Raw genomic sequence first — 14,572 nt, 5'->3', positions numbered from 1 at the left:
CACAGATAGTACCCCATCCAACATCCCCACCCTCACACACACACACACACACACAGATAGTACCCCATCCAACATCCCCACCCTCACACATACCCTGTATCTCTTCCAACTCCCCACCCTTTTACAGGGAGTGTTCTCCATCTCTGAACTTGTTCTCACTGTGTTCCTGTCTCTATCTGCTCTCTGTCTCTTTCCCCGTCTCACCCGCTCTCCTTTTCCACATTCCATTCCCACTTTCTCTGTCTTGCCCAATCTCTTTCTCCCTCTCCTTCTCACAATCTCTGTCACTGTCTTACCTGAACTCTACCTCTCTCTCTCCCTCTCCATCTTCATCTTACTGTATCTGTCTCTATCGATCTCCATATCCATGCCTTTCTGTCTCTTTCACTCTCTCTCTTTCCTTGTCAACCTCCTGATCTTTTGATTGTTAGAACGGGAAGGAATGCCAGTGTGACAGACTAAGTTTACAACACATTCAGCACCATATCATCCTCACCCACTGACACCCAAGATGAAAGGTTTGACTGCTATGTCCCATACCACAGAGTCGTGGCCCAGAATTCAGGTGGAAACCTGTCCAAATTATTGAAAAAGAATGAGAATAATTTCAGACATTTAGTGATTCAGTCAAAATAATACATTTTCTCAGACTGCAGCTATGGGAATCTCAGAAGGGCTGAGAATTAGTGGTTGCCGTACATGTCAGCCAACTTCTTGAAGCGAGGGCCCCAGTCACTGAGGTAGTTGTAATCCTGGTCTGAGTCCGAAGCCTTGGACGTGATGGAGCTCAGAGTCTCAGCCAAAGAGCCCTCGCCCTCATAGTCATAGATCAGAGCAGTATCATACGGGGGTGCATTCGGGTCATTATCAGCCGCATCCAATCCCTGCAACAGACAAAAAGAGAAGTTATTGGGGACACAACGACAGCAGCACAGAGCACACCAGAGTACAGTGTACCAGAGTACATAGCACTGCCAGGAGAGGGGCCAGAGCACACGGCACTGCCAGGAGAGGGGCCAGAGCACATGGCACTGCCAGGAGAGGGGCCAGAGCACATGGCACTGCCAGGAGAGGGGCCAGAGCACACGGCACTGCCAGGAGAGGGGCCAGAGCACACGGCACTGTCGGCAGAGGGACCAGAGCACACGGCACTGTCAGGAGAGGGACCAGAGCACACAGCACTGTCGGCAGAGGGACCAGAGCACACAGCACAGCTGGGAGAGGGGCCAGAGCACATGGCACAGCTGGGAGAGGGGCCAGAGCACACAGCACTGTTGGGAGAGGGACCAGAGCACACGGCACTGTCGGGAGAGGGGCCAGAGCACACAGCACAGCTGGGAGAGGGGCCAGAGCACATGGCACAGCTGGGAGAGGGGCCAGAGCACATGGCACAGCTGGGAGAGGGGCCAGAGCACACAGCACAGCTGGGAGAGGGGCCAGAGCACATGGCACAGCTGGGAGAGGGGCCAGAGCACACGGCATTGCCGAGAGATACAGTGGCACATGGCACAGCTGGGAGAGGGGCCAGAGCACACGGCATTGCCGAGAGATACAGTGGCACATGGCACAGCTGGGAGAGGGGCCAGAGCACACAGCACAGCTGGGAGAGGGGCCAGAGCACATGGCACAGCTGGGAGAGGGGCCAGAGCACACGGCACAGCTGGGAGAGGGGCCAGAGCACACGGCACAGCTGGGAGATACAGTGGCACATGGCACTGCCAGCACATGGAGTGATGTAGGTCTGTACAGGTGACATCAATATCAATATATAATAGCAGGGATTTGACTGCACAGGAAGTACTGTGAGAGGATAGTTTACATTTATGATTAGTTATTCATCTGCTTCTCAAACCATAAGATACGAACTGTTGAGATCACATTTAAGTGTACTGTACCTGCAGTTATATTTATCAGATAAGAGCTGACACCCATATCAAGTCATAGCTAGATCAAAAGGCAAAAACATTTAGTTCTGGGCTCAGCACAGGTGGACCAGATCTTTTCGAATACTAGCTGCCACTTCTAACATGTTTTTCTTATCACCTCTAAGTGACAATCCATGTCACTATATATAAAACATGATGTGCTGAAAATTACTGCCCCATATAATGACCCTACAGTTGGAATACTATTGTAATAACCACCGTTAAGAAGCTGGTTTCTGTATTGGAGTTCTTTTCCCATTGGGCCAATGAGATCAGCATGATTGCCTTAGTGGTGTGAGACTGACTGCACAGAAAGCCTGAAGCTTATAATGCAGATGAAGTCCCAATGTACTATTAATCAGAACAAATTCTGCAGCTAGCCAAATTGGGAGGTTTCCTGGTTTGGCCCATTGCCTCTGAGCTCCCTCTATGGAAACCCACCTCATTGATGAAATCCTTGATGTCATTGGGGTCAGCTGGGGGTTTTCTTGGATACTGCGGCTGCCCAGAATTGAAGGGAGCATCTCTTCTGATTGGTTGCTTTCCTCTGATTGGGGTTGAGGGCAGGACTTCATCTGGGTTTCTTAACTGGTCAATGTTATAGGCATCCTGGGCAAAAAAAACATCAGCTGTTACACAGAGGCTGGGTATCAGTGTGGTGGTGCATGGAAATCGGAAAATATATTTCCAGGGCAGAAATATATGAAATGCACAGACTGAACAGGAACTCTCATTGGTGACTGGTTATTTCACACATTATCTTCTGATCTGCCTCAACTTCAGAAACGCTGTAAACGACCAAACGATAATTGACCAGTAAATTGATAAGTGGATAAAAACAATCACACCAGAGATTGGTAGCAGTTATAGATTTACTCAATATCAATTATGTCTGCTTTGCTAAACTTTAATATAGACTGACCGTATACAAATTCCCTGAATTTTAACTGTTTCACAAGGATTGATTAACATCATCTGGAGAGCCATTAAGACCCAGCTCTCTGTCTCTCTCTCTCTCTCTCTGTTACACTCTCTCCATCGATCTCCCTCTTTTTGTCTGTTTCAGACCCTCTCCATATGTCTCTTTATATTTGTCTCTGTCTCTCTTTCTCTGTCCCTTACTCTTGCGTCTCTCTGTGTTGCTCTCTCTCTGTTTCTGAAGCTGCTGTCCCCACTCTCTCTTTCTCTCTCACTATCTTTCCCTGTTTCTTGCTCTCACTGCCTGGTTCTCTTGATCACTTATAGAAAGACAGGAAGAGCAGGAGGCCATTCAGCCCTTCAAGCCTGTTCTGCCAATCAGTGAGATCAAGGCTGATGTGTGACCACTTAAACCCATCCACCTGCTTTCCCTGTATCCCTTATAATATATTTTTAATTAGCAAAGATCTATCAATCTCAGATTTAAAAGGATATTGTATACAGGGGATGGGGATTATATATGAAGGGTGTGGATTATATACAGGGCAGCGATTATATACTGGAGGTGGGGATCATATATGGGAATAGGAATTATATAGGGGATGGGGATTTGATGTGGGGATGGGAATTATACCATTGGGTGGGGATTATGTTTGGAGGGATGGGGATTATATGTGGGGATGGAAATTATATACAAATAGGTAGAGATTATATATGGAGGGGTGGGGATTATGTACAGGGATAGGAATTATACATGAACAGATGCGTTATATATAGAGGGGTGGGATTATATATGCAGAGGTGGAGATTATTTATGGAAGAGTAGGAATTTTATATAGAGGCGTGGGGATATATATGGAGGGGTGAGGATTAAACACAGAGAGGTGGGGATTATATATACAGGGATGGGAATTATATACAAATAGGTGGGGATTACATATGGAGGGGTATGGATTATATGCACAGTTAAGTGCTGCCTGCAGTTGTGCCACGTGTGTTAATGTTCCTTGAGCGATTATTCACTATTATTTGTGAGTTACACACTGACCTGATCTTCCTCTCCTCCTCCCTGTTCATCATAGTTTAAAATGTTGTCTCGGATATCATCTTCAGAAGCAGCCAGGAGTCCTTTATGATGGTGTCGGCGATGAAGACAGTCAGAAACTGCCACAAGCAGAATGAGAACTGGAACAGTGACAGTATGAGGAAGAGAGAGAGAGAAAACATAAGTTTTTTTTATTATTCATTCAAGGGATGTAGTCAATGGGAATCAGGGCCAGCATTTATTGCCCATCCCTAATTGCCCTTGAGAAGGTGGTGGTGAGTTGCCTTCTTGAACCGCTGCAGTCCATGTGGTGTAGGTACACCCACAGTGCTGTTAGGGAGGGAGTTCCAGGATTTTGACCCAGCGACAGTGAAGGAACGGTGATATATTTCCAAGTCAGGATGGTGAGTGACTTGGAGGGGAACTTCCAGGTGGTGGTGTTCCCATTTATCTGCTGCCCTTGTCCTCCTAGATGGTAGTGGTTGTGGGTTTGGAAGGTGTTGTTGAAGGAGCCATGGTGAATCCCTGAGTGCATCTTGTAGATGGTGTACACACTGCTGCAACTGTGCGTCGGTGGTGGAGGGAGTGAATGTTTGTGGATGTGGTGCCAATCAAGTGGGCTGCTTTGTCCTGGACAGTGTCAAGCTTCTTGAGTGTTGTGGGAGTTGCACTCATCCAGGCAAATGGAGAGTATTCCATCACACTCCTGACTTCTGCCTTCTAGATTGTGGACAGGTTTTGGGGAGTCAGGAAGTGAGTTACTCGTCACATGATTCCTAGCCTCTGAGCTGCTTTGTAGCCACAGTATTTATATGGCTAATCCAGTTCCATTTCCCCCAGAATGTTGATAGTGGGGGATTCAGTGATGGTAATGCCATTGAATGTCTAGGGGTGGTGATTAGATTCTCTCTTGTTGGAGATGGTCATTGCCTAACATTTGTGTGGCGTGAATATTACTTGCCACTTGTCAGCCCAAGCCTGGATATTGTCCAGGTCTTGCTGCATTTGGACATGGACTGCTTCAGTATCCGAGGAGTCGCGAATGGTGCTGAACATTGTGCAATCATCAGCAAACATCCCCACTTCTGACCTCATGATGGAAGGAAAGTCATTGATGAAGCAGCTGAAGACGGTTGGGCCGAGGACACTACCCTGAGGAACTCCTGCAGTGATGTCCTGGAGCTGAGATGACTGACCTCTAACAACCACAAACATCTTCATTTGTGCTAGGTATGATTCCAACGAGCAGAGAGTTTTAGAACAAAGAACAAAGAAAAGTACAACACAGGAACAGGCCCTTCGGCACTCCAAGCCTGCGCCGATCATATTGCCTGTAAAATTAAAACATTTTGCTCTTCTGGGGTCTGTATCCCTCTATTCCCATCCCATTCACGTATTTGTCAAGCTGTCTCTTAAACACCACTATCGTACCTGCTTCCACCACCTCCTCTGGCAGCGAATTGCAGACACTCACTACCCTCTGCTTAAAAAACTTGCCCCGCACATCTCCTCTATAGTTTTCTCCTCTCACCTTAAATCTATGTCCCCTTGTAATTGACTCTTCCACCCTGGGAAAAAGCTTCTGACTTTCTACTCTGTCCATGCCACTCATAATTTTGTAAACTTCTATCAAGTCGCCCCTCAATCTCCGTCACTCTAGTGAGAACAATCTGAGTTTCTCCAACCTCTCCTCATAGCTAATAACCTCCAGACCAGGCAGCATCCTGGTAAACTTCCTCTGCACCCTCTCCAATGCCTCCACATCCTTCTGGTAATATGGTGACCAGAACTGCACGCAATATTCCAAGTGTGGCCTAACCAAGGTTCTATACAGCTGCAGCATGACTTCCCAGCTTTTATACTCAATACCCCTGCCGATGAAAGCAAGCATGCCATATGCCTTCCTGACTACCTTATCCACCTGCGTTGCCACTTTCAGTGACCTGTGGACCTGTACACCCAGATCCCTCTGCCCATCAATGCATTTAAGTGTTCCGCCATTTACTGTATAATTCCTGCCTGTATTAGACCTTCCAAAATGCATTACCTCGCATTTGTCCAAATTAAACTCCATCTGCCATTTCTCCACCCAAGTCTCCAACCGATCTATATCCCGTTGTATCCTTTGACAATCCTCTTCACTATCTGCAACTCCTCCAACCTTAGTGTCATCTGCAAACTTACTAATTAGCCCAGTTACATTTTTCTCCAAATCATTTATGTTTACCACAAACAGCAAAGGTCCCAGCACTGATACCTGCAGAACTAGTCACAGCTCTCTATTCAGAAAAGCACTCTTTCACTGCTACCCTCTGTCTTCTATGACCAAGCCAATTCTGTATCCATCTTGCCAGATCACCTCTGATCCCATGCGACTTTACCTTCTGTACCAGTCTGAAATGAGGGACCTTGTCAAAGGCCTTACTGAAATCCATGTATATAACATCCACTGCCCTTCCATCGTCGATCATCTTTGTCACTTCCTCGAAAAACTCAATCAAGTTAGTGAGACACGACCTCCCCTTCACAAAACCATGCTGCCTCTCACTAATACACCCATTTGCTTCCAAATGGTAGTAAATCCTGTCACGAAGAATCTTCTCCAATAATTTCCCTACCACTGACGTAAGGCTCACTGGCCTGTAATTTCCTGGATTATCCCTGCTACCCTTCTTAAACAATGGAACAACATTGGCCATTCTCCAGTCCTCTGGGACCTCACCCGTAGCCAGTGAGAATACAAAGATTTCTGTCAAGGCCCCAGCAATCTCCTCCCTTTTCTCCCTCAGTACTCTGGGGTAGATCCCATCTGGCCCTGGGGACTTATCCACCTTAATATTCATCCAGACGCCTAACATCTCCTCTTTTTTGATCTCAACATGATCCAGGCTATCTACACACTCTTCCCTAGACAAATCGACCACTAAGTCCTTCTCTTTGGTGAATACTGATGAGAAGTATTCATTTAGTATCTCTCCCATTTCTTCTGGTTCCACACACAGATTCCCACCTCTGTCCCTGACAGGACCCACCCTTTCCCTGGCTACCCTCTTGCTTTTTACATATGTATAAAAGGCCTTGGGATTTTCCCTAATCCTGGTTGCCAGTGCCTTTTCATGGTCCCTTTTAGCTCTCCTGACTCCTTGCTTAAGTTTCTTCCTACTTTCTTTATATTCTCCGCGGGCTTCATCTGTTCCCAGCTTTCTAGCCCTTACGAATGCTTCCCTTTTCTTTTTGACTAATCTCACAATATCCTTCTTTATCCAAGGTTCCTGAAACTTGCCATGCTTATCCTTCATCTTAGCAGGAACATGCTGGTCCTGAATTCTTATCAACTGATGTTTGAAAGCCCCCCACGTGTCAGTTGTTGATTTGCCCTCAAACGTCCGCCTCCAGTCTAGCTTCCTCAGTTCCTACCTTATATTGTTATAGTTAGCCTTCCCCCAGTTAAGCACCTTAACCCGAGGACTCCTGTTATCCTTATCCACCAGTACCTTGAAACTTACTGAATTATGGTCACTTTCCCGAAATGCTCCCCTACTGAAACTTCGACCACCTGGCCGGGTTCATTCCCTAATACCAGGTCCAGTATTGCCCCTTCCCTAGTTGCACCATCTACATATTGTCTCACGAAGCCCTCCTGGATGCACCTTACAAATTCTGCACCATCCAAACCCCTAGCACTAAGTGATTCCCAGTCAATATAGGGAAAGTTCAAATCACCCACCACAACAACCCTATTGCTTTTACATCTTTCCAAAATCTGCCTACATAACTGTTCCTCAATCTCCTGCCAGCAATTGGGAGGCCTATAGTAAACCCCCAACATTGTGACTGCACCCTTCCTATTCCGGAGCTCTATCCATATTGCCTCGCTGCATGAGCCCTCCGAGGTGTCCTCCTGTTGTACAGCTGTGATATTCTCCTTAACCAGCAGTGCAACTCCCCCACCTCTTCTACATCCCTCTCTATCCTGCCTGAAACATCTAAATCCTGGAACGTTTATCTGCCAATCCTGTCCATCCTTCAACCAACTCTCTGTAATAGCAATAACATCATAGTCCCAAGTACTAATCCAAGCTCTAAGCTCATCTGCCTTGCCTGTTATACTTCTCGCATTGAAACAAATGCATTTCAGACCCCCAGTCCCACCGTGTTCAGTAATTTCTCCCTGCCTGCCCTTCCTCTTAGTCCTACTGGCCATATTCACTGGTTCCCAGTCCTTTATTTCACCTGCTGACCATTGCTCTGGTTCCACCCCCCTGCCATACTAACTTAAACCCTCCCGAGTGACACTAGCAAACCTCGCAGCCAGGATATTGGTGCCCCTCCAGTTTAGATGCAACCCGTCCTTCTTTTCAGGTCTCACTTGCCCTGGAAGAGATCCCAATGATCCAGATATCGGAAACCCTCCCTCCTACACCATCTGTTCAGCCACGTGTTTAGCTGCACTATCTTCCTATTTCTAGCCTCACTGGCACATGGCACAGGGAGTAATCCTGAGATTACAACCCTAGAAGTCCTGTTTTTTAACTTTCTGCCCAACTCCCTAAACTCCCGCTGCAGGACCTCGTCACTCTTCCTGTCTATGTCGTTAGTACCAATGTGTACCACAACCTCTGGCTGTTCTCCCTCCCCCTTCAGAATGTCCCATACCTGATCAGAGACATCCTGGACCCTGGCACCAGGGAGGCAACATACCATCCTGGTGTCTCTTCACGAACACAGAAGCACCCATCTGAGCCCCTGACTATAGAGTCCCCTATGAGAATTGCTCTTCTGTGCTTTGACCCCCCCTGCTGAACAACAGAGACAGCCGTGGTGCCACTGCTTTTCCCCTGATAGGCCATCCCCCCGAACAGTATCCAAAACGGTATACCTGTTAGAGAGGGGGACAGCCACAGGGGATTTCTGCACTGACTGCCTGCCCCTTCTAGCGGTCACCCATCTATCTGTCTGTACCTTGGGTGTGACCACGTCTGCAAAACTCCTGTCTATGATGCTTTCCACATTGCCACAGAAGCCTGTGGAGACCAGGTCATTGAGTGTATTTAAGACCGAGATAGCTAGGTTCTTGATTGGTAAGGGGAATCAAAGGTTACAGGGATAAGGCGGGAGAATGTTGTTGAGAAAATTATGACACATGATTGATTGGCGGAGCAGACTCGATGGGCCGAATGGCCTAATTTCTGCTCCTATGTCTTATTGTTTTTCTGCCATCTGAATGCTTCTAAGTGCATCCAACTGCTGCTCCAACTGATCCATGATTTCCCCCTGATTCCTATTGACTCCAGTTTTGCGAGGGCTCCTTGATGCCACACTCTGTCTAATGCTGCCTTGATGTCAAGGGTAGTCACTCTCACCTCACCTTGGGAGTTCAGCTCTTTTGTCCATGTTTGAACCAAAGATATAATGAGGTCAGGAGCTGAGTGGCCCTGGCAGAACCCAAACTGAGCATCAGTGAGCAGGTTATTGCTAAACGGTGCTGCTTGATAGCACTGTTGATGACCTCTCCCATTACTTTACTGATGATGGAGAGTAGACTGATGGGGCAGTAATTGGCCGGGTTGGATTTGTCCTGCTTTCTGTACACAGGACATACCTGGGCAATTTTCCACATAGCCGGTTAGATGCCAGTGTTGTAGCTGTACTGGAACAGCTTGGATAGGGGCAGAGCAAGTTCTGGAGCACAAGTCTTCAGTACTGTTGCTGAATATTGGCAGGGCCCATGACCTTTGCACTATCCAGTGCCTTTTGCCGTTTCTTGATATCACAAAAGTCAGCATGATTATCACAATGGACTTCAACACAGGACCAAGTCTCCCCTAGGCCTGGGGAAATAGTTCTTGTCTTTCAGACTCTTTGGATCCTTAACCAGAGAGAGCTTTATTTTCTTTTGTTCATGGATGTGGGTGTAATTGGCCAGGCTGGTCTTGATGAGCTGCCTTCTTAAACCGCTGCAGTCCATGTGATGTAGGTACACCCACAGTGCTGTTAAGGAGGGAGTTCCAGGATTTTGACCCAGCGACCGTCAGGATGGTGAGTGACTTGGAGGAGAAGTTGCAGGTTGTGCTGTTCCCATCTATCTGCTGTCCTTATCCGACTAGGTGGTAGAGATTTCAGGTTTGGAAGGTGCTGTCAAAGAAGCCTTGGGGACTTGCTGCCGTGCATCTTGTAGATGGTACATGCTGCAGCCTCCACTGGGGAAGGACCATCACAAGATTCTCCAAATGTGGAAAAGCAGACCCAACACCACTGTCTTCTCCCAAGGCAACATGAACAGCCTCATTCCAAACCAACATGGACAGGGCATGTCATTTGTGTGCCTGACACGAGACACCTGAAGCAACTGTCCTATTTGGAATTGATTTGCATCAAGAGACTCCCAGCAGGAAAACAGAAGCACCTTAGGATGTCCTCAAAGAATTCTTGAAAGGAACAAACATTTTCACTGACGTATGAGAGACCATAGCTTGTGACTGATTGAAATACAGAGAGTATATTAGGTAAAGCACTAAACACTTGGAGAAACCTCATTGGGAGCACCCAGAGGTGAAGTGGAGGTGTCAGAGAGAGCACAATCATTTACCCCATCCTTCAAGCAACCTGTGCTCTGAAAGTGACAGAGTCTGCAGTTCACACATTGGACTTATCTAAACCTCAACCTTACAACTCCTCCTGAGGAGCCAACATTGAGCAGAAAGTGAGAAGCCCCCTGGTGATGGTAGGATCTGAAATCTGCCCTCAGTCCACCAGAATCTTCTTCCATCCTTGCAGCCGATTCAATCCTCTCATCACCAGCCCAGTTCATCACAACCCAGCTCAACATATTTCATCCCAGCTCACTTCTCTCTCAAACTCCTTAGCCCCACCTCCAGCTGGAACTCCTGTGGATAATCTACAGGATGGTGCTCTGGAATTCACTGGGTCGTCAGACACTGAGTGCAGTAATGAAGGCTCGAAATCACAGCCTTATTCACATTAAACTCCATGACCTGGGAGATATAACACCTTGGACTAGATGTGAAACAGTTGCTGGACAAACAGAATGCAAGCAGACTGTGATACTCACTGAGTAACAGCAGGACACTGGCGAGAATCACCATCGCGGCTCCAAAGCTCAGACCCACGTGGGTACCAAGGATTGCAGCTACCCCTGGAGTGCAATCCTCTCTGATACTGCAGAAACAGACCGTCACATTCAGTGTGTGATCCTGGCTCAGACGTGGCTCCCCTGAGTCACTCACTCGAATCTGGAGGCTGTAGGTTCCCTCGCTGACTTCTTGTCGAGTTCCCAGCCGAGAATGTGTGTCTGTCAGAGCGAGAACAGAGAAGCTGAAAACCACCCTGATCTCAGAATCACTCCACAGCAGAGTTCCTGAATCCCACAGTCCATCAGGAACTTTCCCTCAATAATCCTCAGTGCGCCAAACTCAATATCACAATATTCAGAGTGAAAAGGGAAAGTTCTGAGAACATAAGGATTCAGATATTGGATCAGGATCAGAATCAGGTCAGCGAGCAGGTCCCAGATTGAGTGAGGGATGGGTTTGGGGATCAGGGTTGTGGATTGGATTGAGGTTGATGAGGATTTGGGTTGAGGTCAGGGTTTGCGATCCAGCCCATTCCACGGAAACTGCTGGTAAAGTCCAGTGGGTGAAATTGGGGCATCACTTGGGGAGGTTTAGACCCATTGGCTTAGACACTGGACAGAGCGCTCATATGAATCCAGGGAATGAGGAGATGGTGGAAAGCACACTTTTGATTCATATCCTACTTGGTTGAATTGACCTCAGGCCCCAGGACTAGAGAGACACAGAGAATGAGGTTATAATAAATTAAAGCATTAACTTTCAGTTAAGATTTTTTGCCAAATTGTGCTCATCAAGTGGAAATGATCAGGTCAGATACAGAGCAAAGCCCCCTCTACACTCTCCCCATCAAACACTTCCAGGGTAGGTACAGCATGGGGTTAGATACAGAGCAAAGCTCCCTCTACACTGTCCCCATCAAACGCTCCCAGGACAGGTACAGCACGGGGTTAGATACAGAGTAAAGTTCCCTCTACACTGTCCCCATCAAACATTCCCAGGACAGGTACAGCACGGGGTTAGATACAGAGTAAATCTCCCTCTACACTGTCCCCATCAAACACTCCCAGGACAGGTACAGCACGGGGTTAGATACAGAGTAAATCTCCCTCTACACTGTCCCCATCAAACACTCCCAGGACAGGTACAGCACAGGGTTAGATACAGAGTAAAGCTCCCTCTACATTCTCCCCATCAGACACTCCCAGGACAAGTACAACACGGGGTTAGATACCGAGTAAATCTCCTTCTACACTGTCCCCATCAAACACTGCCAGGATAGGTACAGCACGGGATTGGATACAGAGTAAAGCTCCCTCTACACTCTCCCATCAAACACTCCCAGGACAGGTACAGCACGGGGTTAGATACAGAGCAAAGCTCCCTCTACACTGTCCCCATCAAACACTCCCAGGACAGGTACAGCACGGGGTTAGATACAGAGTAAAGCTCCCTCTACACTGTCCCCATCAAACGCTCCCAGGACAGGTACAGCACGGGGTTAGATACAGAGTAAAGTTCCCTCTACACTGTCCCCATCAAACATTCCCAGGACAGGTACAGCACGGGGTTAGATACAGAGTAAATCTCCCTCTACACTGTCCCCGTCAAACACTCCCAGGATAGGTACAGCACAGGGTTAGATACAGAGTAAATCTCCCTCTACACTGTCCCCATCAAACACTCCCAGGACAGGTACAGCACAGGGTTAGATACAGAGTAAAGCTCCCTCTACATTCTCCCCATCAAACACTCCCAGGACAGGTACAGCATGGGGTTAGATACAGAGTAAAGCTCTCTCTACACTGTCCCCATCAAACACTCCCAGGGCAGGTACAGCACGGGGTTAGATACAGAGTAAAGCTCTCTCTACACTGTCCCCATCAAACACTGCCAGGATAGGTACAGCACGGGGTTAGATACAGAGTAAAGCTCCCTCTACACTCTCCCATCAAACACTCCCAGGACAGATACAGCATGCGGTTAGATACAGAGTAAAACACCCTCTACACTGTCCCCATCAAACACTCCCGGGACGGGTACAACACGGGGTTAGATACAGGGTAAAGCTTGCCCTACACTGTCCCCATCAAACACTCCCAGGACAGGTACAGCACAGCATTAGATACAGAGTAAAGCTCCCTCCACATTGTCCCCATCAAACACTCCCAGGGCAGACACAACACGGGGTTAGATACAGAATAAATATCCCTCTACACTGTCCCCATCAAACACTCCCAGGACAGGTACTGCACAGGGTTAGATACAGAATAAATATCCCTCTACACTGTCCCCATCAAACACTCCCAGGACAGGTCCAGCACGGGGTTAGATACAGAATAAATATCCCTCTACACTGTCCCCATCAAACACTCCCAGGACAGGTCCAGCACGGGGTTAGATACAGAGTAAAGCTCCCTCTACACTGTCCCCATCAAACACTCCCAGGACAGGTACAGCATGGGGTTAGATACAGAGTAACGTTCCCTCTACACTGTCCCCATCAAACACTCCCAGGACAGGTACAGCACTGGGTTAGATACAGAGTAAAGCTCCCTCTACACTGTCCCCATCAAACACTCCCAGGACAGGTACAGCATGGGGTTAGATACAGAGTAAATTTCCCTCTACACTGTCCCCATCAAACACTCTGTCTCTATGAACAATGAGTGGCACTGAGACATCTTAGGGGATGTGAGGTTTCCCAACTCATTTCCCCTTCACACACCACCCCGTTTACACTCCACGCCCTTTATACTCCACCCTCGTCACACTTCTCCCTCGTCACGCTGCACCCACCATTTAGGCGGCTAATTGTCCAATTCTGAGAATACGTGGAACCATCAGGAATAATCTCAAAATGAAAAGGATCAGCATGAGGCTCCATGTCACCATCCACTGCCCAGAGGACAACGCCATTATCCTTGTTCCACTGACTGCACAGGAAGCCAAGTTGTGGGTACAGGACAGGGGGGAAATCATTGACCTCAATCACGTGAATCTCCAGGGTTCCTGTCGCTGTGTGTGGCGGCTCTCCTGTAATCACAAACATCACAAGTTAAAAAATTACAATGAGCCCCAAGCCCAATGCTCCTCAGCACAGACGTACATTCTCGCAAACTGACACAGATATCCTGCACCCTTTCCCCTCACAGTGTATTACTTGAAATCCACCTCAGCGGAGGTCAAGGGATATGGAAATAGAGTGCACAGATGGCCAAGGCTTCAAGTGGTCACAGAGAGGGAGAAAGAAAGGATGGGGGGAATGAGGAAGAGGAATGCCAGGAGGTTGGGGAGGGGGGGAGGGTGAAGGGAGAGTGGGGACAGGGAGAGAGAATTGAGTGGGGTGAGTGGAAGAGGAGGGGGAGAAGGAAAGAGGAAGGAAAGAGGCAAATGGAAGGGGAAGAGCTGAAGAGGAGGGAGGAAGGAGGACACAGGAAGAAGGGAATGCGAGGAGGGAGAAGTGAAGAAGAGGAGGGAGGGGGAAGTGGAAGGGGAGGGGGAAGGCAGGGAGGGGAGTGGGGTGGAGGGAAAAATACAGCGGGTGAAAAGAGGACCTAGAAACAGTCCAGTCAATTCCTGTCTGTGACTCC

At 48.0% G+C, this 14,572-nt stretch overlaps 1 protein-coding gene across 1 annotated transcript in view; it reads right to left on the bottom strand.

Moving 5' to 3' along the window:
* Positions 1-683: 683 nt before the first annotated feature.
* cdh15 (cadherin 15, type 1, M-cadherin (myotubule)) overlaps positions 684-14,572 on the bottom strand; it is a 51,363-nt gene continuing 37,474 nt past the window's right edge. Inside the window, exons 10-14 of the mRNA XM_041191716.1 lie at positions 13,779-14,015; positions 10,961-11,200; positions 3,892-4,028; positions 2,367-2,534; positions 684-884 (exon numbers count right to left, since the gene is read on the bottom strand). Of these exons, the coding sequence (XP_041047650.1) occupies positions 684-884; positions 2,367-2,534; positions 3,892-4,028; positions 10,961-11,200; positions 13,779-14,015 (983 nt within the window). The remainder of the gene's footprint in view (positions 885-2,366; positions 2,535-3,891; positions 4,029-10,960; positions 11,201-13,778; positions 14,016-14,572) is intronic.

This window comes from Carcharodon carcharias, chromosome 7 (genome assembly GCF_017639515.1).
Source record: "Carcharodon carcharias isolate sCarCar2 chromosome 7, sCarCar2.pri, whole genome shotgun sequence".
Taxonomy (NCBI): domain Eukaryota; kingdom Metazoa; phylum Chordata; class Chondrichthyes; order Lamniformes; family Lamnidae; genus Carcharodon; species Carcharodon carcharias.
This window is presented reverse-complemented; position numbering and strand designations above follow the sequence as displayed.